Genomic DNA, 26032 nt, shown 5'->3' with positions numbered 1-26032 from the left:
AGATGGTGGGATCCAAATTCGGGGGGAGTCAATTAATGCAGAGAGACAGAAGGCAGAGTTTGGCAGAGGGGCAGGGCAGGAGTGCCCCAGGGCAAGACTTGGGGGCAGAAGTCCAGCACCCCAGTCGGCAGAAGGAGCAGGAGGCCCCTCAAGGCTGCAGGGCTGACTCTCCACATCTGGACCAGCAAGTGCTGCACTCTAAGAGGTTTGGCAAGAGCAACGCGTTTCCTGCCTAGCAACTGATGACCAAGCAGTGTCGGGACCTGTGATTGGCTCCCATCAAGCCTCCCCTCCAGGAAAGTCCCCAGAACGACAACACTATAGACCCCTCCACGCCCCCCACGCCCCCCCAGCAGCAGCAACAGCAATTCTGCTTTACCCCTCCCCCAACCCTGTTTTTTGCTTCAAGGCAGAAATGGAGATTGTGACATTTGGGTTCCCTCGAAACAGGAACTTTTAAAACAAGTCATTCGTCGGAGCAGCTTTGGGTTTAAGACTCGCATCAAAGAATTATGGGGCGGGGGGCAGGGGGAGAGTTAAGAGGCTGTCTTCTCCCCACTTTCAATAATCATCCCATGTAAAATGTGAAATCCAATACTCTGATTTCTATTTTTGTGCTTAAATGCAAAACTGCAAATGGCAGACTCTACATGTTAATTACCGTATTTTTCGCTCCATAAGACTCACTTTTTCCCTCCTAAAAAGTAAGGGGAAATGTGTGTGCGTCATATGGAGCGAATGCAGGGGGGAGGCAGGCAGGAAAAGCCCCCAAGAGCCGCACACAAGCTCCGCGCGGCTCCTGTGGGCTTTTGCGGGAGGTGGGGGTATTGCCATAACCGCCCACAGCCCCTCTGGCTGGGTTAAACTGCGCACGGCTATGGCAGAAGGCAAGACAGCAAGCGCATGGATCCCGCTCGCTGTCTTGCTCTTCTTTGCTCTTTGGGGCTGGGGGGGAAATAAGATTTTTTTTTCTTGATTTCCCCCTCTAAAACCTAGGTGCGCCTTATGGTCCGGTGCGCCTTATGGAGCAAAAAATACGGTACCAACAACGTTTGCAAGATGTGAGATTGTGACAGCATTTGCATTTTGCTTCAAAGAGGAAGGAGGCAATTTCTCCCCAGCACTCTGCCCCCCCTCCCCACCTATAGTGGGAATTCTCTGCATCTTGTTTTTCTGAAGGAAAAAAATGCTTCAAAAAAGGACCAATCAAATAGGTTGTAAGAATGGGCACAGCTGTGGGGGGAGGGTTGGACAGCTGCCCCCAATTGATAAAATCAATTAAAATACAAAGCAAACTCAGGTTCTGCCCCCTAACAAAAGGCCTGCCCCCCCCAAAAAAACCAATCATGGCTACGCCCACGGTTGCAGGTTATCTGTACATGAGCTTCCAATCCCAGAACTGGATTTGCACATTGGCCCAGTTCCTGGTGGTGGCACAAAAGAGCAGCAACACCTGAGGGCAAAGGCTCAGTTTAAGAGTGGAGGAGTCACTTCCACAGAGAGGGGCCTTGGCTGGAGAGAGAGAGAGAGAGAGAGAGGAGGAAACTCTGGGTCAAAATCTCTTTGGAATACAAGATGCTCAGGGGTGGGCTGCCAGGGGACAAACTGGGTGTGAGAAATGTGGGTTTTGTGGACCCCCAGAGGCACTGAGGCTGTGAACTTCAGATCTACATTCCACAATGGCTCCCATGGGAGAAAGGGAGAAAGGACTGCTCCACTGTAGCTGCAGCTTCATGTTTTTACTGCTCTCTCTCCCCAATGTGAAGGAGAAGCAGAATAACCTCCCTGCAAGCAGGAAACTGGGGCAACGGCTTGGCCTGCAGCCTTTTTCCCGGATGTGCTAGATTTCTCCTTGCAGGCAGTGCCAATGTAATTTGGGTGTCCATGCAGCTCCTGCCTGAGGCTGGGAAGGAGGCCTCTTGGAGGAAGAAACAGACCAAGAGGAGGGGGCCAAGGGGGTCCCTGGACAGGAGGGGCAGGATCCAGGCAGCCTTCTCCCTGGTGACAGAAGCAGGACTTCTGGGCCCATAGCACATGTCTCCCTCCCCCACCTCTCCCTCCTTCTGCCCCCTTGTTTCTGGCAGCAGAGGAGACGCTGCAGAAAGGCGCTGGGGGGAGTTTCGCTTCCCCCCACATGGGGGCCTGGAGCTCAGCTCAGCATTCAGGGAAATGAAAGAGGGAAGCTGGCCACGATCCAGGAGACGGAGGTCAACCGGGGCGCAGCAAAACCTCCTCACAGAGAAGTAGCTTCCAGCCCCCCCCCCCCACAGCACAGCAGCAATGGCTTAAGAGGACTTGCCATTTTAGGGAAGGACCCCCTTGGGAATGGCTGAGCTGAATGGAGTGGGGCTGGGCAAGCCCCATAGCATCCTCTGCTAGAGGAAAAGGGGCTCCTTGGCTCAAGGTGGGGGGAGATTTCCTTGGAGAGCAGCCCCCTCCCTCTTGCGTCAGGAGAGCAAAGTGGGTCATCTCTTCCTAAGGCAAGAGGGAGGAGGAAGAGGGGAGAACGGGCAGAGACCCCTCCAAGTCCTCAAGGCTGTGGGGCACGACCCACAGGAGAGGGTGGGGGGTGTTTCAGGTCAGTCAAGGCCAGGATGTGGCCCAGTCAGGCTGGCTAGACCTCCTTCGTGAGTCGGCTGTGGGGCAGAGACAGGTCTCTTCAACCTTTCCAGACCCCAGACCCCCTTTCAACCCAAACATGCAGTTCTCCATCTTTACATCTGCGGGGTGTCAGGGCTCCTGTTTCAGCCCACATGGGATCAGGCTGCGACCCACCAGTGGAAGACCAGGGGCACAGAACATGTCCCTGCACCCCCAGGGAAGGAGTCACTGCTTTCAGGGGTCTTGATCTGCTGTTTTCCCGCCTCTCCCCATTCCGCCCCTGTTCTGTGTGTGCCTTGCAGAAATGCCTCCTTCCAAAAATGAATGCCAGTCGAAAGAGTCGTCCAGCTCTTCCTCCCCCTGGCAAGAGGCTCCAGGAGGGACATGACCCCCCAGAGAGGGGTTTGGGAGAGGCGTCCCTTCCAGGGCCAAGGCTTGTGCAGGGACATCACAGGGACTGGCAGACAAGGCCCAGCCTGCTGTGCAATATTATACCTTGCAGTTGTCACGGTTTCTTTAGAAGGGGAAATGGGATCTTTTTTGCAGATCCTCTTTCAGCAAAAGAGCAAACATTCTCCTGGATCTCAAGGCAGAAGCAAAGGAGAACCTTCAGCCAAGTATCATGTGGGGAGGGGGGCCAGGGGAGCTGCCAGGGCAAGGCTGTGGGGCAGGAGGCCAGGGCCCCACTCAGCAGAAAGAGCCGCATGTCCTGTGAATGTGAGAGGGATGGCTTGCCTCATTTGAAAGTAAGTGAAGCAAGAAATGTGACCATTTGAAGAAGCAGAGTCTGCCAAGGGCAGTAAGTGTCAAAAGTCTAAAGTTATCCCAGGGGCTTCTAAGTGGGGTTTGGTGGTTTCCTTGGGATGAGCAGAGCAGCCTCTCCCGAAGAGTCAGAGAGGAGAACAAGAAGTGTTGGGTTTGGCAACAGCTGGATCTTCCCTGCCCAGCAACTGATGATCAGGCAGCCTCAGAGCCTGTGATTGGCTCTGGTTGAAGTTCAACGGCAGGAAAGTCCCCAGCCACTTAGCCCTCCCAGAAGACAACAGCAAGGTCAACGCTGGCAGCCCCCTCCTTCAGAAATGCATCAATCACCAGCTCTTCCTGGGGGTAGAGTGATGGGGGGCGGAGAGAGAGCATGCGCAGAGAGACCCTTCCAAATCCAGTGCAGATGGATGGAGGTCTTCTGCCAGGGGATACAACGCACAGGGGAGAACAGGGGTGTGCCGTATTTTAGGTCCATCCAGGCCAGGATGTGGCCCAGTCAGACTCGCCAGACGTCCATCATGAGCTGGACATACCCTGCAAGCAGCAGGGGAGGATTTGCTGCTTTCTGGTGATATAAGAATTTTATAATAATAATAATAATTTATTATTTATACCCCGCCCATCTGGCTGGGTCTCCCCAGCCACTCTGGGCGGCTTCCAACAAAGTATTAAAATACAGTAGTCTGTTAAACATTAAAAGCTTCCCTAAACAGGGCTGCCTTCAGATGTCTTCTAAAAGTCTGGTGGTTGTTCTTCTCTTTGACATCTGGTGGGAGGGTGTTCAACAGGGTGGGTGCCACTACTAAGAAGGCCCTCTGCCTGGTTCCCTGTAGCTTTGCTTCTCGCAATGAGGGAACTGCCAGAAGGCCCTCAGCGCTGGACCTCAGCGCCCTGACTGAACAATGGGGATGGAAATGCTCCTTCAGGTATACTAGGCCGAGGCTGTTTAGGGCTTTGAAGGTCAACACCAACACTTTGAACTGTGCTCGGAAACGTACTGGGAGCCAATGTAGGTCTTTCAAAACCGGTGTTATGTGGTCCCGGCGGCCGCTCCCAGTCACCAGTCTGGCTGCCGCATTCTCAATTAGTTGTAGTTTCCGGGTCACCTTCAAAGGTAGCCCCACGTAGAGCGTATTGCAGTAGTCCAAGCGGGAGATAACCAGAGCATGCACCACTCTGGCGAGACAGTCCGCGGGCAGATAGTGTCTCAGCCTGCGTACCACGTGGAGCTGGTAAACAGCTGCCCTTTTTCCACTATTAAGAAAAGATAGCCACTTATTCAATGCAGTGTAACTAATAAAGGACTTTATTTGGAGCGTTTGAGGTGTTGAAACATAGTTGCACGCATGTGTGTTACTTCATATTCTTTTACATGTTACCTTGTGTTCAATGAATATTCCCCACAGGTTATTGTAAGCGTTTACTGCATTACTTCTTGAGGCAGATGTATCCCAGTTTCAAAGGACCTTTGTTTGTTGCTATTGTTACTGTTCCACTGGATAAATGTTAGAGGGTATGAAGAAGCCTTGAGTCAGTGGGAAAGGCGGGGTAAAAACAAACAGACTGACTGACAAACAAGCCGCCTGAGGTGGGAAACGGTCCACCCATTTAGACTTGTGAATGGCAGTCCTTAACTGGCCAACCAAAGCTATGGAACTTGACAAAGGACCCGGTTTGGCTCCTTTCCTCCTCGAGATTCTACCCCACGTGCCCAGATTTTGGGAAGGGGCGCAGAGAGGCACGCACACTTGCAAACGCAGATAATAGGATTGCAGGCTGTCACTAAACAAAGAGCAACCTTTCTTCTGGATTTCAGTTTGGTGGGATTCAAAGTACAGTGGTACCTCTGGTTACATACTTTATTCATTCCGGAGGTCCGTTCTTAACCTGAAACTGTTCTTAACTGAAGCACCACTTTAGCTAATGGGGCCTCCTGTTGCTGCCGCGCCGCTGGAGCACAATTTCTGTTCTCATCCTGAAGCAAAGTTCTTAACCCAAGGTACTATTTCTGGGTTAGCGGAGTTTGTAACCTGAAGCGTATTTAACCAGAGGTACCACTGTATGGCTTTCGGGTGAGGGTGTCGTCAGGGTCAGACTTGGGGGAAGGGGCACGAGGCTTATGGGGCTCCACACAGCAGAAGGACCAGGGCCTGCTCCAAATCTCCTTGCCTCTCTCGGAAGTGGAGCTTATTGGAGTTTCACTGCTCTGCAACCTTACCTCCGGGGGTGCGCACGTTCGAAAAGGAACCTGAAGTGTCGGAAGTTTCCACGCAATGGGGGGGGGCAAAAGGAGCCCCTCGAGAGATGGGAGATTTCACAAAGGGGCGGGTGGGCAACAGTGGGCAACCCCCTCCCCCTTATATTGCACGAAAGGAAATCGGGAAGGCTATGTTACCGAGGAGGACTCTTCATCGCGCATGAATTCACAAAGCTCAAACAACGAATCCTGTTTCCCCGCCGTTTCCCCTTTTGTCTTCCCTTCAATGGGTGGGGATAACGTGAAATAAAACCACATCCATTCAAGACCTCCCCCCCACCTTAGAAAAACCCAGCCAATCAGGAGTCACCATTTTGACAGCACCCAAACCACGGACCAATCGGAAGCTTCCGTTCTGACCATTTAGCCAATGAGAAGCGCTCGGCTCCTGACAGTTGTGAAGCAGCGCCCCCTAAAAAAGGAAAGGGCTATGCAGGTACTGCACCTCTCAAAGCCTTGCTTCTTCAATCGGGGCTCAGCCAAGTTTCACAGCAGAGGATGCCCGCTGGGTTCCAGCGAAATTGTGAATTCCAACCTTGCAACCAAGTTGCATCAAATGTAATCCTTAGATTTTCTCTGTGCCTATTCCTCTAGGTGTGGACCTCTAAAAAGTCACATAAAATCACCCCTGTCAATGACTTTCATCGTTTTGAGCTTATTCAGATCAGAGGAGGAATGGGTAACAGGAGAGGGCTCAGAGATTCTACTGGGGTCAGCCATAATCCACAAGAATCATGTCCACAGGAATCTTCCTCTAAGGCCATGATCTGAGATCCCAGGCAAGACAAAGGGGTGCATTTGACTTGACTCAGGGAGCAAGTGTCACAGTGAACACAGGTATGAAAGGTATGTTTGATTGACTGCGACTCAGATTTCTGTCTGTCACCACACCTCTTTTTCAACATAACCAATGACAGATTTATGATCCGATTGAAATCATAGACCAGCGTAAGGTAGAAGCCGCTACAACCATACATACAACCGTAGAAATAAGGGGCACACATTCTCTTACAGTAGACCAGCATCAGATTAAAAAAAACATAAAACACATACAGTTGCATTCAAATTATTCAACCCCCATTGCCAATCAGGTTTATTAAGAAGATTTACAGACTTTCAGCTGTTTGCCATGAGCAAATCAAACAAAAGAAATTGAAATAGCTCAACACAATGGATGCATCAGTTGGTTCCCCCAAATTCAGCTGAACACGTTGTTGTGTTAGTGGAACACTCAGCAGACTCACACAGGGGAAGTCCTTCCCAATGGGACTTAATAATAATAATAATAATAATAATAATAATAATTTATTTCCCAGCCACTCTGGACGGCTTCCAAAAAAATATTAAAATACTGTAATACATCAAACATTAAAAGCTTCCCTAAACAGGGTTGCCTTCAGATGTCTTCTAAAAGTCTGGTAGCTGTTGTTCTCTTTGACATCTGGTGGGAGGATGTTCCACAGGGAAGGCGCCACTACCAAGAAGGCCCTCTGCCTGGTTCCCTGTAACTTGGCTTCTCGCAGGGAGGGAACCGCCAGAAGGTCCTCGGTGCTGGACCTCAGTGTCCGGGCAGAACAATGGGGGTGGAGACGCTCCTTCAGATATACTGGACCAAGGCCGTTTAGGGCTTTAAAGGTCAGCACCAACACTTTGAATTGTGCTTATTTGCAGACCGTAGGTTCCTCTGCAGGGCATACCAGGAGAGGCGTTGAAAACGCTGTTACTCTTTACCTTCTCAGTCTTATTTTATTCTGTCCCTAACTCTTCTACCTCCCCTCACACAAGAACCAACTGCACTAACTCTCTGTTTCCAACTGCCTGCCAACCGCTTCCCCAACTGCCTTAATCAACCAACCAACCCACTAAAACCAACCTGGGGCTAAGCCCTTTTATAAACAGGTAGGCTCCACCTCCAGCTTTTCTATTGGTCTGCCTATTAACCCTTTCTCTCCCCCTCTACAGACATTTCCAAAAGAACGGGCAAACGCCACAGCAGCTTATACATACACGTTAATATTCAAACTCTCATATATTGTTTATATTTTATAAATAAATTGTGTCGCAACGCCTCCTCATTCTTGGCTATGTGAAGTGTTCAGATAAAACATTATCTCTGGAGGCATCAGGAATAAAAGGGCTGTTTAGTCGCATGACCAGGAAGAAGAGTTTAGATTTGATAACCCGCTTCATCACTACCTGAAGGAGTCTCAAAGCAGCTAACATTCTCCTTTCCCTTCCTCCCCCACAACAAGCACTCTGTGAGGTGAGTGGGGCTGAGAGACTTCACAGAAGTGTGACTGGCCCAAGGTCACCCAGCAGCTGCATGTGGAGGAGCGGGGAAGCGAACCCGGTTCACCAGATTATGAGTCCACCGCTCTTAACCACTACATCATGCTGGCTCTCTCAAGATACTTACTTTTATTTTTCAAGAGAAATACATCATCTAGGTCAAGGGAAGTCATAGTCCCACTCTCTTCTGCCTTGGTCAGACCACACCTGGAATACTGTGTCCAGTTCTGGGCACCACAATTTAAGGAGGACGTTGACAAGCTGGAAGGTGGGCAGAGGAGGGCAACCAAGATGATCAAGGTTGTGGAAACTAAGCCTGATGAGGAATGGTTGAAGGAGCTGGGTATGTTTAGCCTGGAAAAGAGGAGACTGAGAGGAGATATGATAGCCATCTTCAAGTATCGGAAGGGCTGTCACATGGAAGATGGGAGAGCAAGCTTGTTTTCTCCTGCCCTCGAGGGCAGGACTCGAACCAGTGGCTTCAAGTTGCAGGGAAGGAGATTTTGACTAGACACACAGGAAATTTTTCTGACAGTAGGAGCTGTTTTTACTATTACTATTATTATCAAAGTTTTCTTGGTTTACAAAGGTATGTGCAATGTCTTTTTTTTTCAAGTTACATTTTCCATTGGTCAGTTTCATTTGCTGAGACATTAGGGTTACGTTAGGAAGAAAAGGGGGGGAGGAAGAGGTGGAGGGGGGGATGGTGAGTGGGGGGTGGGCTCAGGAAGCAATGTTTCTAATTTGCTTAATGTGTGGGGTTTTGCGTCAGCGTCGTTTGTGTGGGTTCTCTTTGCTACTCACTTGTGTTCCTTTGGTGGTGAGAGAAATTGGGGTTGGCCTAGGGTGCGGTTGCCTGTTTGTGATTAGCTGTGGTGAACTTTGTTTTTGTGTGTGAGTGGGGTGGGTGGGTGTTTTTGAATCAGGTTAGCCATATTGATTTGTATGCTGTTATGAGTTATTTGTGGTGTAAGTGGCCATTATTGTCTTGGAAGATGTTTAGTAAGGCCAGTTCTGGGGTGGTTTGGTTATTTTACTTATTTCTTGTATAGCTATTGTCCAGAATAGATGGATTTTGGGCACTCCCACCACATGTGGAGGTATGTGCCTGTGGAGGTACACCCTCTCCAGCATTTTGGTGAGGTTCCTGGGCGTATTAGCGCTAGTTTTCTTGGTGTTAGGTACCACATGTAGGTGAGCTTCAGTGAGTTCCTTTCTTTTCGTTGATATGGATTTAAATTGGGATTTAGAGCACATTCTGGTCCATTGAGTGGGGTTAAACTCATAGCCTATGTCACCCTCCCATTGTTTTTTGATTGTGTCTAGGGAGTTTGTAGGATTTTGGAGTCGTATTTTGTATATTGCAGATACCATCCCTTTACCGTTTCCCTTTGTTGTTAGGAGGAGGTTTTCAAAGGTTGTCAGGGGCCTAGTTGCTGCTGATTTTACTACTGGATTGTTTAAGAGGGCATGTAATTGGTGTTGTGTTAACCAGGGCATTTGGGTGTCTTCTAGTTTGTCTTGTATTTCTTGTGTTGACAAAGTTTATTAGGCGATATAAGCCTTTGGTTTGCCAGGTTTTTATCTGGAGGTTTTGTGCTGCATGATGGAATAATGGGTGGTACGCAAGGGGAATTAGTGGGGATGGGGTTGGGGATAGCTTGCCTATTACGGTTTTGGAAAAGGCCTTGGAAGGGAGCAGGCCCTGAAGTCCTCCCCACAGCTGATGGTCCGAGGCCTCACCGCAGCAGGAGTCCCTTTATAGCTGGGAGGGCCTGGGCCACGCCCCCTGGGCCAGTTGGAGAAGGCCCTGGAAGGGAGCAGGCCCTGCAGGCCTCCCCACAGCCGATGGTCTGTGCATGTAAAATTATATACATATAAAGTAATAGAAGCACTTCCTGCACACTCCTTCCATTCAAACCATTTCTGCCTTTTCAGTTTGTTGGTAGATTGTTGGGTTTTAACTCTTAAAGCTTCTCCTCCTTGTGAGTCCATTGATGTTTTGTAAGAACATCAGGACTGAAGCGCTATCGACACTCCATATAAGTGCTTTTCCCTTTTTGAGTTTGCTGGTGTTTGCTAAGGTTTCCACTTCTATTGAAGCTCTTTCCACACTCCATACATTTATTTGCTTCTCCTCGAGTGAGTTTGTTGGTGTCTTCTAAGGGGTCCACTCTGACTGAAGCTCCTTCCACACTCCATGCATTTAAATGGTTTCTCTCCTGTGTGCCTCCGTTGATGAATTCTAAGTTTTCCACTCTCAGTGAAGCTATTTCCACATTCCATGCATTTAAATGGTTTCTCCCGTGTGTGTTTGATGATGCGCATTCAGGCATCCACTCTCAGTGAAGCTCTTTCCACACTCCATGCATTTAAATGGTTTCTCTCCTGTGTGCCTCCGTTGATGAATTCTAAGTTTTCCACTCTGACTGAAGCTCTTTCCACACTCCATGCATTTAAATGGTTTCTCCCCTGTGTGAGTCCGTTGATGAATTCTAAGGTATCCACTCTGACTGAAGCTCTTTCCACACTCCATGCATTTAAATGGTTTCTCCCCAGTGTGACTCCGTTGATGAATTCTAAGGCTATCGCTAGTAGTGAAGCTCTTTCCACATTCCATGCATTTAAATGATTTCTCCACAGTGTGAATTTGATGATGTGCATTCAGACATGCCCTCCGACTGTAGCGCTTTCCACACTCCATGCATTTAAATGGTTTCTCTCCTGTGTGACTCCGTTGATGAATTCTAAGGTTTTCGCTAGTAGTGAAGCTCTTTCCACATTCCATGCATTTAAATGATTTCTCCCCAGTGTGTGTTTGATGATGTGCATTCAGGCTTCCACTCTGACTGAAGCTCTTTCCACACTCCATACATTTAAATGGTTTCTCTCCTGTGTGCGTCCGTTGATGAATTCTAAGTTTTCCACTCTCAGTGAAGCTCTTTCCACATTCCATGCATTGAAATGGTTTCTCCCCTGTGTGTGTTTGATGATGTGCATTCAGGCATCCACTCTCAGTGAAGCTCTTTCCACACTCCATGCATTTAAATGGTTTCTCTCCTGTGTGCCTCCGTTGATGAATTCTAAGGCTTCCGCTAGTAGTGAAGCTCTTTCCACACTCCATGCATTTAAATGGTTTCTCCCCCGTGTGACTCCGTTGATGAATTCTAAGATCTCCACTCTGACTGAAGCTCTTTCCACACTCCATACATTTAAATGGTTTCTCCCCTGTGTGAGTCCGTTGATGAATTCTAAAGTGTCCACTCTGACTGAAGCTCTTTCCACACTCCATGCATTTAAATGGTTTCTCCCCTGTATGAGTCCGTTGATGAATTCTAAGTGCTCCACTCTCAGTGAAGCTCTTTCCACACTCCATGCAATTAAATGGTTGCTCCCCTGTGTGACTCCGTTGGTGTTTTCTAAGGTTTCCACTGTCAGTGAGGCTCCTTCCACACTCCATACTTTGAAATTGTTTATGTTCTCTGTTTTCACACTCCATGTATTTAAATGGTTTCTTCGTTATTCCCATTTCACATGGCCCACCAGAATTCTGATTGCCTTCTCCCTTGTCTTCTTTCGATGGGGAGGGGTAGGGAGAAAATCCTATTTGTTTTCTAGGAAGAGAACAAAGGAATATTACACACATCAATTAGCACCTGCTCTTATTTTAACGTCTTGTACAATCTCTCCTGTCTTCCATATGTTCCGAATTTTTAGGCAAATGAAATAATGTAAAATAATGGTCATGCATCATCAGCCTTTTATAGCTCTTAATTATTGTTAATGAAGCAGCATTATCTTAGAATACGGTTGAACTGTGGGGTTTACGTTTTATAAAAAGTGGTTTCTCACAGGAAAGGGAGCTGCTCTATGTTCCATGAACCTGGCCACTATTCATCAGGGTCCTAAGTTCATCATGAAGTTCTTCATCCTCTGCACTATAATCCTCCCCCCCTTGGGCCACATTTTGTCCCCTTCGACCTCTAGATCTTTATTCATCACCTGCACAGTCACTTTGGCCTCAGGAGGTCCATACTGACCATTTTGGGAGACCCATATATACCGTAATTTTCGCTCCAAAACACGCACTTTTTTGCTCCTAGAAAGTAAGGGAAAATGCCTGTGCGTGTTACGGAGCGAATGCAGTGGATCGGAGTCAGTCAAGCAAAGCGGGAGCCGCTTGCAGGGCTTTGCACGGCTCTCGCTTTGCTTGCTTTACAGCCAGGAGGAGGGGCTCTCTGAAAGTAAGCAAAGCGAGAGCCGCTTACACGCTCTACGAGGCTCTCGCTTTGCTTGCTTTAAAGCGACCTACGGCTCGGAGGAGCCGTGGAGGAGGGAAGGAGAGCCATGGCAGCAAAGCGGGCAACAGCCGCTTACACGGGAGGAGGGACAGACGGGAGCCATAGCGAGCTGGGAGGAGGCAGGTGGCTCAAAGCCAGCAGGCGCTTTTAAAGTAGCCAACAATGCAGCAGCCTCAGCTAGCAAAGGTCCACACGCTCTCTAAATGGAGCAATGAGGCTGCAGAGGGACAGGAGGGCTTGGATCAGGAAGGATAAAATTTAAGCAACCCTCAGCAAAAAAAACCCAACCTGGAGCAATCAGCCACGAGCGCAGTGAAAACCAGTAAGTAAAAAAAAAGGCTAGGGAGGGCACAGGATGAGGGAGAGGGGAAAACTAGGCAAATCCCCGCATCTCAGCTGTTTTCAGGCAGGATAGATTTGAGCAATGTCTGGGTCCTAGTGCCCCTATCGCTTTTTTGTGCTCCATTCTATTGCTGCTGGTGGCTGCTTATCACTGATACCAGTAGCCACGTGCACAAAGTAGAAGGCTGCAAGGAGGAGCGCTTTTACACAGCTAATGGTGAATCCCCTGCAATCCAAGTCCTCCTCACTTGCTCAAATCTATTCTGCCTCAAAACAAGGAGCAGAAGGAACAGGCTGCAAACTGTTAAATGGCAAAAACCCCAGGCACAGGGCAAATACCTTAAGTATACCTTTAAAGCAACAGTGCTCTTTTCCTCCCTGCTCAGCTCCCCGAAAAGCTCCTTCTCCACACACCCCACGCGTGCTCCTTGTCCCTTGAGTGCTTTTCCTTCCTCCCCACTTAAAACGTGGTTACAAAGCACGGATCCACATGGATCCTCAGGATTTTTGCACTGGGTCACCCCAAATTCACCGTCAGATCACATGTCTGTGGCCACAGCATGAACCACAAAAATCATACATCCGCTGTTTCATTTAGAATATTTTTTTCTTGTTTTCCTCCTCTAAAAACTACGTGCATGTTACGGTCAGGTGCGTGTTATAGAGCGAAAAATACGGTAACTCTAGTGACAAGGCTTGGTGCTTGTGGTCGGTTGAAGGATTGCTTAGTTGGAGAATGTTCTTGGGGTTGGACCTCCATCTCTCAGCCTTGCATTCTTGAATGGAGAGAGCTGGAGATGCAGAAGGAAAGCAGCTGGAGCCTGACTGCTGGGAAGGCCAGACTGAGACACCCACCCCAATTATGATTTATAATAATTATATGCTGCCATGTCTCGCACCCGCCTCCTGACACTGGCTTATCTTAGTGGAGATTCCCTGTCCAGGCCTCTCTCACTGTTCTTCCTCCTTTGCCCTGGGTGGCCAAGGACTTCTGGACATTCTAGCTCTGCTCCAACTGGGAATTATTTATTAAATTGTTATACCTCTCTTCATCTGAAGACCAGAAGATAAAAATATGTGTGACACTGAATTAGGTGAGTATTAAAGGTGAATAACACTGATTGTGGGAAAGAAAAGAAAGAAGATGAAACCAGTGATGTGTCCAGCTGAATGTAATATAATAATAATAATAATAATAATAATAATAATATGTAAAGAAGAAACCAATCTTCAAATCAGTTTCATATTCCCTGGCTGTATTTCTCAGTCACGATTGTGACTCAGAATCTTAGCCACAATTTATTCTAGAATATCAACTGGATCTCTTTGTAACAGGAGCCAGACATCCCTGGGATTTCATCCAGACATTCCTTTAGTGTGGGCAGCAGCAGCAGCGGAGGAAGGAAGGAAGCAATTTGGGGAAAACAATTTCCTTCAGAAGGTCTTCCCCAGCGGCCAGCAGGGTTGATAAACTGCTCAGTGTGGACACCTTGAATTTAGCATGTTAGGGTCTGGATACCAATCATAATCCCTAGGAAATTTGTCAAAAACCCTTAAGATCCAGTTCCACCAACTCCCACGTAACACTGAGCCCTAGAGGAACCTTCTATGCTGAGTTGAGGCATCTCTGGCCCTACAGATGTGGTTGGACTCAAAGTACCACCTGCCCAAGTAAGGATGGCCCATGGCCAGGGAGGATGGGAGTCTTATCTGGGGGGACACACTTTCCCCTTCTTCCCCCTCCTCTGAAAATGCGGAATGGGGGAGGCGGGGCACATTGACACACCAACAATATTTCAATATCGAGAAATGGTATTCGTGTTGCGACATCACCAAAATGTGTCTATACATGTGTGAGTAGAACAGTTGCGCCTGCGCTGGCCGCCAGTTTAGCCGTTGGCATTTGACGAGAGAACCAACTAAAAAATTATGTGAAATGTAAAAGTGTTCCAAGAGCTCTTCAAAGGGTGTGTGGCTTCTGCGGGAGGTGGGGGAATTCTGTAAGATTATTTGGGGAAGTTTTTCTAATGAGAAGATATTGTCACAGACACTTGTTTTTGCCATTCTCAAAAGTGTGAATTTTGTCTGCAGAGATAACATGCCTTTTCTTCACAGGAGAAATGTTATAAAATAAACATACAGAGTTGAGAGGAAACCTTAATCCCATTGTTCCTTTGCAAATTTATATATACAGAATCAACCCTTTAAATTCTAAGTTCCAAGAGGTTCAATGAACAGATGGTTTGCAGTGGAAGAGATCTGCACAAGTAGCTAAGTGTGAAGCAGTAAAAATGAAAGTGCAACCTTGTGAGCAGAATACTCCACACATCTTGGGGTCTTTGTGTAATAATTGTGCAAGTCAGACTTGAGGCAAGCGCTGAAGGCTCTTCAGGGCTGGCAACCTCTTCCCAATCCCACTGGGTTCCAACAACTTCACTAACACTTAACTGTACAGAATAGGCACCTGAATGCAGAAGCCAATCCAAAGGGGTGGCTGGTAGTGGAGGTGGTGAAATGCTTAAGTTCCGAGTTTTTCACGTGCGCTAAAACTCAGCCTGCTTGGTTGTTGTTTCTTATTAAAAAAATATTTTTACCAACATGCTATAATATTATTGTTTTAGTTAAATAAATTGTTTAAGTTGTTATTAAGGAAATGATTATTTTTTCTCCTTCCAATAAATTACAGCAGAACTGTTGTCCAAATATAGATAGTTAACTTATTAAACCTCAGAATGATTTCATAATTATCTGTCTATTTCTAATAGTGTAACCAAATCAGAATTTTTTGATTTAAATAGAATCATACTGACTAGTGATTTACCGTGAATTGTGATTGAAATCAATTTGATTTATATCAAACCCACCCTGATTGCAATCTACCACAACGTCTGAAATAAGGCTGGAAGTATACAGAGGCGAACAGGAGAATGTCCTGGCAACGGCTACTACTTAGGGGTCTAAAACGGATAAATGAAAATATTATCAATCCTCACACACTCAGTTTCATCAGCAGGGAAGCCAAGATGCATCCTAGCAGGACTTTTGGGTTTGCGCTAGGCTATAATTGGTGGTATTCAGGACAATCCAAAGTATGGAGATAAGTCGTAGTGAATGCTGATGATCTGGGAAAGCCAACACCCTCAGCAGGGAGGCTGGGTGATGGGGGGGTCAGGGGTGCTGGAAGGGGAGGGGTCTCTGTCGAGGCTCCTCCCCTTCCTTTAACCCTTCCATGGACTCCCTCTCTCCGTTTCCCCAGCCAAAAGGGACCCAGCCAGGCGCCCCACGACCCCAGGGATTCCTGGGGACAAACTGGTAAAATCAGCAATGCTACACTGGGTCAGAAATATAGGTCATGATTAGAGCTGGGCGATATATTGGTATATTGTCCAAGACTGGCTTGAAGTTTACATCGTGATAACTGTTTCCTAATACTGAGCTGGCAATATATTACGAATCACAATGTCTGCAAGGGCTAGGCAACACCTGCTTTTCAACATTGCGATAACTTACCAGCTAAACGCTGTAATGTTAGTAGCAGCTAAACCTCACAATATCACCTGCTAAACGTTGCCATGTTATCAGCAGCTAAACATTTAAATCAGCCACAAGGCCTGAAATAAGGGTGGAACTGTACAGAGGAGAGCAGCACAATGTCCTTGCAATTGCTACTACTTAGGGGTCTAAAATGGATAAATGACAATATTATCAATCATCATCTCAGCGGGACTTTTGGGTTTGGGCTTGGCTAGCAAATGGTGGTATTCAGGACAATCCTGTATGCCAATGATGATCTGGGACTGCCAGCAGGGAGACTGGGGAATAAGTGGTGATGGAAGGGGAGGGGTCTCTGTCGAGGCTCCTCCCCTTCCTTTAACCCTTCCCTGGACTCCCTCTCTCCCTTTCCCCAGCCAGGCGCCCCACGACCCCAGGGATTCCTGCCAGGGGGAAGCCGGGAGAATGGGGGGCCTCAGCCCCACCCCCAGCCCTGCTTGGGGTCCTCATTCCCCTTCCCGCCAAGGCGTCCGGGGGGGGGGCGGGGCAGCTGAGCATCTCTCGGCCCCCCAGGAAAGAGAAAGGGGAGTCTGGCGGTGCTGCTGCTGCCCAGGAGATCTTGCAAGGCCAGCCCTGCAGGTCTTGGGTCCCCCCTTCCCCCCTGGATCGGGGCCCCTGTCGACGGGCCCCAGGGAGGGCGCTTTCCTTCGGGGGGGGTCTCTTTGTCCTCCCCCCTTATTATCCCCCCCTGTATTTCCCCCCCTTCTCTCCCTCTTTACCTCTTGGTCCTCCGCCTCCCTGGCTCCAGATTAGTCCGCTTTCCTTATGCGCAAAGAAAGGGCGGCGGCGACGGGGGGGACTCTTCAGCGACGCCCCTCCTCCTTTCTCTGTCTGGCCACTTCCGGCGCGTTTCGCGGCGCCACTTCCGGCTCCTTTTCCGACGCGCTTGCCCCTAGAGCTACGTCAATAGAGCAGCCCCTCCCTGTGTCCGGAGGGGAAGGAGACGGGGCGGCGCTGCCTCTGGCCTCCTGCTCTGGGGGCTCCATGGGGACCCGGCCCCCGCCCCCCAACTGGCGGCAGGGAGGGGGGAAGCTGGGCAGGTTTAGGCAGGGGGAGGATCTCCTTCTGGGCCTCCTTCTGCATGCCAAGCACTCAACCGGGGTCCTTCTGCATGCAGAGCAACGGCTGCCTTGCTGAGCTACGCCCCCTAACAGCCGAGCCCAGCTTCAAACACCAGCCCCTCTCCCCCCCCCCCATTAAAAAACCACCCACTGGATTGAGAGGCAGTGAGGGATCCAGACAGACAGAGGCGCCCTTGCTCTGGAATTCCCTTGCCAGCAGGGAGACTTCAAAGCCCCCCCCCCCATGCCTCCCCCTTCCCTCATTTAGTAGGGAGACTTTTCATCTTGTGGTTTGGTCATTTCAAATCCAGTTTTTCTCTCTCTCCCTGCAATTTTAATACTGTTGTTGGTTTCCTTGTTTGAATTATTCTGTTCACTAGTGATATTTCACACAGCGTTTGTGAATGAAAAGCAATTCTGGCTCTTAGGATCCCTGCCGGGTATTAAGTGTTGTTCTAACCTCCCTATTGCAGGTGGAAAGAGGAATGTGGGGCCTGCTTATAATATCTTAGGGTGGCAGGATTAAGATTTGGGACTGGGACTTTCAGATTCAGAGCCACTTTTCGCATGAGATTTCTTCCAACTATTGGAGGAAAGTATGTCTGAGGTTTATGACAGAAATATAATTATTACGGGGGAATTTAATGGAGTAGGATCACTGGACTATGACAGAACACTGAGGGAAAGTATCTCAGAAGAAAGCAAAATACCAAATACTAATTATTATGGGTGTATTTAATGGAGTAGTACAGGGGTGTCAAACTCAAATTCATCGGGGGCCGCATCAGCAGTTTGGTCACCCTCAAAGGGCCGGTTGTATCTGTAGGACTATGTGTCCACTCTTTATTATCATAAATTATTGCCACTGCATTCAATTATTACTGTTTTTTGTAATAATGTAATAATGTAAGTAATTCCCGCTTGGATTACTGCAATGTGCTCTACGTGGGGCTACCTTTGAAGGTGACCCGGAAACTACAACTAATCCAGAACGTGGCAGCTAGACTGGTGACTGGGAGCGGCCGCAGAGACCACATAACACCGGTCTTGAAAGACCTACATTGGCTCCCAGTACGTTTCCGAGCACAATTCAAAGTGTTGGTGCTGACCTTTAAAGCCCTAAACGGCCTCGGCCCAGTATATCTGAAGGAGCGTCTCCACCCCCATCGTTCTACCTGGACACTGAGGTCCAGCACTGAGGGCCTTCTGGCAGTTCCCTCACTGCGAGAAGCCAAGTTACAGGGAACCAGGCAGAGGGCCTTCTCGGTAGTGGCGCCTGCCCTGTGGAATGCCCTCCCACCAGATGTCAAAGAGAAGAACAACTACCAGGCTTTTAGAAGACATCTGAAGGCAGCCCTGTTTAGGGAAGCTTTTAATGTTTGATGTATTTTAATATTCTTTTGGAAGCCGCCCAGAGTGGCTGGGGAAGCCCAGCCAGATGGGCGGGGTATAAATAAATTATTATTATTATTATTATTATTATTATTTATCCCGTGAGTCCTGTATCTAGCAGTATTTTGCTTTTGTCTTCCCGGTACCCACATGCATCACGCCAATTTTATTCCAGGCAGTAAGTACTGGTACCTTACTCAAGACTCGTTAACATGCTGTAACTACCAAAGTCTGATTTCCAATACGTGCTTTCGCGTGTGTGGGTGGCATTTTAATCCACATTAGTGACTGACAAGGTGAAACTGGAGCAGGGTAGTGATTCCAAATCACCGCCACATTCAGAATAAAGGCTTGCCATCGACTGGTGTATTTGTCTCATCAGTATTGTAACAATTCGATTCGGACCATTGGTCCATCTAGCCCGGCACTGCCAGGCACTGACTAGCAGCGGCTCTGCAAGGGTTAAGGCAAGAGTCTTTCCCGCGCTAAACAGCCTCTCCCCAGCGAGGGGTTGCTTGCAGAGCACAAATGGTCACGTTCAGACCAATCCACAAACTCCTTACGTTGTGTTAGCGGCTTAAACTGCCACTTCTTGAATAGACCCTGCGACAGGCGTAACCACTCTATTATGTCGACAAGCAAGGTCGAAGTTCCACTGGGATTTCTTTAAGTGTTTGCTCCGGAGGAAGCGGTTTGCGGATCGTGGCCCTAATGCAATTCCCAGCTAGTTCCCCATCCCAATTTAATTATCCTTATGGGATTTTTATGATTACCAGGAGCTTTCCTCGCCTTGCAACTGCCTCTCTGCAAAAAGTGAACACGTGCCTTGGGAGGAACGAGACTTCTTTAGAAACCAGCGCGCTTTTTCGCGTGGTTGCCGCTGGTGCCAACCGGGGAGGCGCGGAGAGAGGAACCTATTGTTAACGGAAAAATCTGAGGGCTCCCTTGGACAAAAAAGTAAAGACACCAACCAGAGCAATTCAGAGCAAAACAGCAGCCAGTAGGCCTGGTCTTTATTAAAAACTGTCGCAACAGGACTCCCACCGCCCACAAGGTGAAGCAAGATGGAAGCCTGGAACAAAGGGAGACCCTAACTTTTATTAGTTGCTAATCCCCTAAGCTACACCCTCAGAATTACATCATATTTACATCATGATTATATTAAAATTGGGAGGAGTCGGGGAGGGGCTGCATGTTGGGAAAAAGCACCAAGGCAAAAGCCAGCTCCAGATGGCTGGAATGCAAAACAGTGCAGATGCACTGTTGGAGAAAAGGTGGAGCCTATTCTCTGTACTGAGCACCGGATGTTAGCTCAGTGTGTCATATGACCTGTGCTGGAAGTACAGGGGAGGAGTTGTGACTCTTCTGATGGAGACTGAAGGGTGCAGACGCATTTCTATGTACTGTTGAGTGACAGGAATAAAACATGTAGAAAGGACTCCTGTCTGTCTCATTTCCCCTCCCTGGGGAGAATGCAGGGAGGGAGAGAAGCAGAGGGTGTGTTCTTCTCACGACTAATGAGAAGAATCGCCGGGTTTGTTTACCTAGCCTGCCGGGGTCGCAGACGGACGGTAAACACACAGTATCTCGCTCAATTGCCTCGGGGGAGGCCAGGTACCTCTGCCTGTGAGCTGAAGATACTGACATATGGCAGCCTTCGGATGGTTTCGATCCATCGACATCTGCATGAGAGGCTGGTGGATTGTCCTCCTCTGCTCCAAGGAGGGAGAAAAGCGTCTGAGAAAAGCCAGAGGCTCAACAGACAGCTGGTGGAAAGAAGAGGTGTTTTCCAGAGCAACAAAGTTCAAGGTATGCTGCATTTCGGGCTAAAAGTGTGAACGCAGTTCGATTAATTCACTGGTTCACGGGGAGCTGCGTTTTGGAAAAACAAAAGCTCCGGGAGGAAGAGGCCTGCAGCTTGAAGGCTGAAGCCTGCATTCCACAAATTCTTGTGGTTAAGATAAGATGTCCTATTGAAATGCATTGTTGCTAAGTAACGGAAAGTTGGAAAGTTACTGGCAAAAGGGGCTGGACTGTGAGTGTTGAGCCTGGGAAAGCGAAACAAAATCAGAGAATGTTTTGGCTACAAGTTCACGTGCCCTTGGAAGGGACTTTTCAATAGCAGCCTGAGTTTAGCTGCCAGGTGCAAAAGAGCATAAACAACTTGCAGTTTGCCTGCGTGAGAAAGAAAAAAACAACTGTTGGATTTTACAGCTTGTTTGAAAGTGAGAGAGGCTTGGATTCAAAATGGATGCCAAGAAGGGGGGAGACTTGCCTAACCCATCTCCCCTGACCAGAGACAGTTATTCATCAGGGTCTGGATGGATAACTACCCCAGAAGGGGTGAGCCAAGATGATGCTGGCCAAGTTCCTAAGAGCTCAACGAAAGCTGAGGAGAGCTTTGACCCCAGAGGGGAGAGTGCAGGAACTGTGGCTGTGGAACTGTTGGTGTTCCTGAACAAGGTGCAATGGGTGTTGCTGACAGGGGGAGGGAAGAACAGAGTTCAAATCTCCCCACTGATGATGCTACTAGGGAGCATGGTGTAGCATTGAGTGCTGTCCGATGCTACAATTGTGGACAGACTGGGCATCTACAGTGAAACTGTAAGAAGCCGCGCCAGTCAAGAGGAGCAAAGAGCAGCTCTACGAAGCCTGAGGCGTCAGGCAAAAGCCGTACCAAGTGCCAGGTGAAACCTGCAAAGGCTATGATGGCGAAAGGAACCACGCCAGATGTTGGGAACTCGTTCATAATTGACACGGGCGCCACGGTTCATATGTGCCCGCACAGACAACTGTTTTCAACGTTAAAGAAGCAAAGCTTCGCTGTGAAACAGGCCAACGGTCAAGAGTTGGAAGCAACTGGAATTGGGACTGTGTATCTTGAGAGTCTGAACTTGACTATAAGTGATGTTTACCTGGTTCCAGAACTGAGATTTAATCTGCTGAGCGTGTCACAGATTGCAAAGAAAGGACTGAAACTGTCCTATGATGCTAAAAGCTGCAAGATCTACAAAGATGGAGAACTGTTTCTTACTGCCAAAGAGAAAGATGGACTGTATTTGTTGACTTTTGATCAAAGTGATTACATGAAATGTAATTCTTCTGTTTCTAACGAAATCTCTCTTGCAGGTGTGACCAGTGTGAGCACCAGGAAGGTGACCAAGACCAAGAAGGTCGACAGAGCATTTCAGCGGGTGTATGCTGATGTGATTGGTCCTCTAGAACCATCTAGAGGCAGTGCAAAGTATTACCTTTTGTGTGTGGATTGTTTCACTAATTATTCTTGGGTTTATATGATGGAGAAACCGCAAGAAACTTTAGAAAAGTTTCAGGAGTTTTGTGACAAGGTTAAAAATATGCATGATGCTAACATTGATTGTCTTTTCACAGATGAGAAGCAAATTTTTCTGTTACAGAAGTTTCAGAAGTTCCTGGATGGAAAAGGGATAGACCACAAAGTTGCAGTTTTCAAGAAGCGTGGAACAGGGGGGTCTGTGTGAGGGTGAACAAAGAATTGCAAAAGGGGATGCATGCGCAATTGCTGAGTTCACATTTGCCACATGAATATTGGGCCGAATCGCTAGCGTCCTATCTTCATGTTTGGTTGAGAAAGGTCTCAACAGAGTTGGGATGTTCTCCTTTTGAGAAGCTGTTCAATAGAAAACCTTCTGTTGCCTATTTTAAGGTTTTCGGGTCTCATGTGAGAACAGAAGCTCCAGGTGGAGTAAAGAATGCCAGAGGCATTTTTGTGGGTTATGAAAAGGGTCTCTACAGAGTAATTTTGTCTGAATCTGGTCAGGTGATTCTCACAAAGTTCCTAGAGAGTGCTCCAGAGCAAGAGCGGGTTGTAGAACACACATTTCCCACAGGAAACGATTCAGATGATGATGATGATTTTTCTGATGTCACAGATTACAGTGGTACTGATGATGATGACAGTGATAGCTCAGAGAGTTCAGTTGTAACAGTCATTGAGAGGAAATCTCACACAATGGATAGACCTTCACAGATGAAGGAAGAACCACTGATTGCTACTGGTTCTCAACAGAGTCCAAAGGTTGAACCAGTGAGCACAGAGGATCAGAACCTCATACGCAGGTCCGAGAGAGTTACAAAGGGTGTACCACCAAAGAGGTACTCAAAAGAGTTTGCTAACTTAGCTGTTGCATGTGTTGCTATTGTTAACAACTCAAAGCAGGTTGAAGCAGTGTCTAAGTCAGAGACAAAGACACAACAGAGAGTAGCTAGCCAAGGTAATGCAGAAGCACTCATTCCTTGGAAGCCAGACAACCAGAGAGGTACACTGGTGAAACCAGTGGTGGGGAGTTCCAAGGGTGGAACTGAAGCAACAGGGGACTGTTATATGTATAACAACTGTTTGTTCTCTTCTCTGGATAATGTTTTGCCAATTGATGCTTTTGGGGGAGGATGTTGGGAAAAAGCACCAAGGCAAAAGCCAGCTCCAGATGGCTGGAATGCAAAACAGTGCAGATGCACTGTTGGAGAAAAGGTGGAGCCTATTCTCTGTACTGAGCACCGGATGTTAGCTCAGTGTGTCATATGACCTGTGCTGGAAGTACAGGGGAGGAGTTGTGACTCTTCTGATGGAGACTGAAGGGTGCAGACGCATTTCTATGTACTGTTGAGTGACAGGAATAAAACATGTAGAAAGGACTCCTGTCTGTCTCATTTCCCCTCCCTGGGGAGAATGCAGGGAGGGAGAGAAGCAGAGAGAAGCAGAGGGTGTGTTCTTCTCACGACTAATGAGAAGAATCGCCGGGTTTGTTTACCTAGCCTGCCGGGGTCGCAGACGGACGGTAAACACACAGTATCTCGCTCAATTGCCTCGGGGGAGGCCAGGTACCTCTGCCTGTGAGCTGAAGATACTGACACTGCACAGGTAATCCGAGTGTCCTGACACCTGGCCGGAGTCTCTTCTCCCCTCCCCACATGAGTCATGTTGAAGAACAAAGGAGGAGGGCGAAGTTTCCTGCCCCCTGAGGGGAATCCGGTCACAGTCCTTTGTGAGAGTCCGCGCGGAATACACTAAAGTATGCAGTTCATTGTATCCCTGATAGCCTTCTGTCTGAGCCCATCACGATGGCTATCAAGGTTGTCACGTTAACTTGGAGGGAACGCAGAGTACGTGACTGCTCGGTGAAAGGATTATGGCCGCTCGATATCAGACCACCCCCCTTTGATAGTCCTTGTAATATGCAGCAGAATAAAAGTCGTCCGGTGAGAATCCGAGGTACGGCTGATTTTTGGTGAATTTATAAAGAATACTGTCCTTGAAGTTCAAAGCACTTTCGCCTTCAGGAAGCAGCTTGCTACATTTTGATTAAATCAGTCACGGTCAATTGAACTCAGAAACTTTGTATTGAGAGCTGTCAAAAGCAAGGGGAGAAAGCGCCAGTAGCCTGCAGTACCTGCGTGGCCACCGCAAGGGGCGCTGTTCGATAACGCTGCTTGGCTAAGGCGGCCGCCGATTGACCCAGAGTTCGGTCGGCCGGTCTACCAACAATACAGATGGAGAGATGCGGAGCGTTACGGGAATACAGTGTTTTTGCCAATGGGGAAGCCGTCAAGCTAGCGCTTCCTTATTTACGGAAGGCTTTAGGAGGATGTCCCTCTAAAAGGGGTATCCCCGGGGTCGGGATGGTTGTGTGGGTGTATGTGTGGAGCTTGTGCATAACGGTGTAGTGGGGGGGGTCTCCTGCTACAGTTCCCCCCTTCGGAGATAAGATTGCGAATGTGGACACCGCGCAATCCTTTTCTCCGCACATACTAGTAAAAGTCTGACATGCCGTACCTAGAGTCCGGGTTGTGCGAGGCTCCTAAGGGTCCCATTTCTATGATGGCAGCAGGGGTTCCCTGCAGAAACGGCTGGTGGGAGGCAGACGTGCGGGGGCGAAGGGACGGGGTGCAGGCGTTGCAAGTTTGACAGCAGAGCGGGAAGCAATGGATCGCGCAGCAGAAAAATACGATGCAAATGGCAACGGTGACCAGTATTAAAAGGCCGTTTCCTAAGAGTTGTTTTATCCACGCAGATCCGGGTAGCCAGCTCCAAAATTGAGCGTCTGACAGGCCCTCATGCTGGATATCCCTGAGTCCGTCCGTCAATTTATGAATATTATTGAGGTGGCCCGTGATGTTCAAGGTCTGGTCAGAGACGTACGTGCAGCACTCGGTCCCCACGAGGGCACATACCCCTCCAGTCGATGCCAGGACATAATCTAAAGCAAGGCGGTTCTGTATCGCTGTCTGTCTGACCTCTGTCAACTCTGTTAGGATGGACTGGGTTGCAGCATTAGACTCTTCCATAAAAGTTAGTAGAATGTCAGTCAGTTTTAAAATATCTACATGGTTGGAGCCTGCTCCGTAAGCGGGAAAAAGGGCTCGACCGTAAGTTTCTCCATTGGCGGATACATCCGAAAGCTCTGACAAGTCTTTCGCCCTCTTATTTCGCCTCCTTCCAGGAGGGAGGTGTGGGGTAACTCTAACTCCTGGCAGGATAAGGCCAAGGTAGCAGGTGCCGCGGGAGTGGGGGCTGGCCCATATGTATCCGCGGTGGCCACACACCCAAAATAGTCCTTGTAGACAGGGGTCTATGCGGCCGGTGAGAAAGGCTCGGAAAAAGCAGTGGGCAATGGGGGAGGCGTCCCAGGAATCAGGCAAATTCATCACTTGTTTCCAGGCAGACAACAGATCTGGGTGGGGATAAGGGGTGTCTTGCTGCCATACAGTGATTCTACCTGTCAGGGTGATGTCAATAATGTACTTACAAGTACACTCTCCGATCATCCTATCGTTGCCGCTGAACTTCCGACAGAGGTCTCCTTTCGTAGGTCGGGTTAGGTGGATGTATTGGTGAGTTAGGTTTACAGCTGTCAGGTTCCAGGACCGTACATCAGCAGAGAGGTGTTGCTGTAGAGTGAGGGGTATTCCAAGGAAAGGGATGCCGCTGTGAAGATGAGCTGGAGCATTGGCGCAGATCCAGCAGTCATCGGAGGTCGTTTGTTTTGCGATTTCGGAAATAAGTTTAACGTAGGTATTGGAATGCCAAGTTGATAGGAGGTCGTCACTGAAAGGGGTTTGACATATCGACAGTTCCCCCCTTTGCCGAGGTGCTGTGCCCGTGGGGTGAAGGGGGTCTTGTCGCTGTAGGTAAGTGAGGTTTGTAGTCAGACCTCCACATCATTGAGGTCCGGAGGTATCCCACTGAGTGGGTGGTGTGGCAGGTTGATACAAGCCTTCAAGGTACGCTTTTCTGTCCCAGGTGGAGGCATAGCCAATGTCCCAGACGCAGCAGTACCTTCGGAGGCAAACGCCCTGGAGGGTTGTGGGGCGAGGTACAGTATCCACTCTTTGGCAATAGAATCCATGGATGAGGCGATCGGTTGGGTGGTTTTGGTCAGTGTAAACTGATTCCCCCCCCCCCACCGTTGTCCAGTGTTGTCCAGTTGAGTGTC

At 48.6% G+C, this 26032-nt stretch overlaps 2 protein-coding genes and 1 long non-coding RNA gene across 6 annotated transcripts in view; 1 reads left to right on the top strand and 2 right to left on the bottom strand.

Annotated features, from left to right (window-relative positions):
- Window positions 1-9907: 9907 nt before the first annotated feature.
- Window positions 9908-26032, bottom strand: part of LOC308466141 (uncharacterized protein) — a gene marked incomplete at its 5' end in the record, with an annotated part of 48689 nt that continues 32564 nt past the window's right edge. The window contains one exon of the mRNA XM_080986729.1: window positions 9908-10015. The remainder of the gene's footprint in view (window positions 10016-26032) is intronic.
- The window catches only part of LOC308466085 (uncharacterized protein), a 54588-nt gene continuing 38565 nt past the window's right edge, over window positions 10010-26032 (bottom strand). For 3 of the 4 annotated variants that reach the window (XM_080986624.1, XM_080986625.1, XM_080986627.1), the window contains one exon: window positions 10010-11526. In XM_080986624.1, the coding sequence (XP_080842750.1) occupies window positions 10203-11526 (1324 nt within the window). In that variant the 3' untranslated portion in view covers window positions 10010-10202. Of the gene's footprint in view, window positions 11527-16826; window positions 16933-26032 lie in introns of those variants that run through there. The other variant, XM_080986626.1, reaches the window with a different exon arrangement.
- Window positions 11534-26032, top strand: part of LOC308466306 — a 51359-nt gene continuing 36860 nt past the window's right edge. Inside the window, exons 1-2 of the long non-coding RNA XR_013980706.1 lie at window positions 11534-12539; window positions 12578-14442. This is a non-coding gene — a long non-coding RNA (uncharacterized lncRNA). The remainder of the gene's footprint in view (window positions 12540-12577; window positions 14443-26032) is intronic.

The sequence above is a fragment of the Podarcis pityusensis genome (genome assembly GCF_964106645.2).
Source record: "Podarcis pityusensis genome assembly, chromosome: 2".
Classification (NCBI taxonomy): Eukaryota; Metazoa; Chordata; class Lepidosauria; order Squamata; family Lacertidae; genus Podarcis; species Podarcis pityusensis.
The sequence above is the reverse complement of the archived record's forward strand: the minus strand, read 5'-3'. Positions and strand labels throughout refer to the sequence as shown.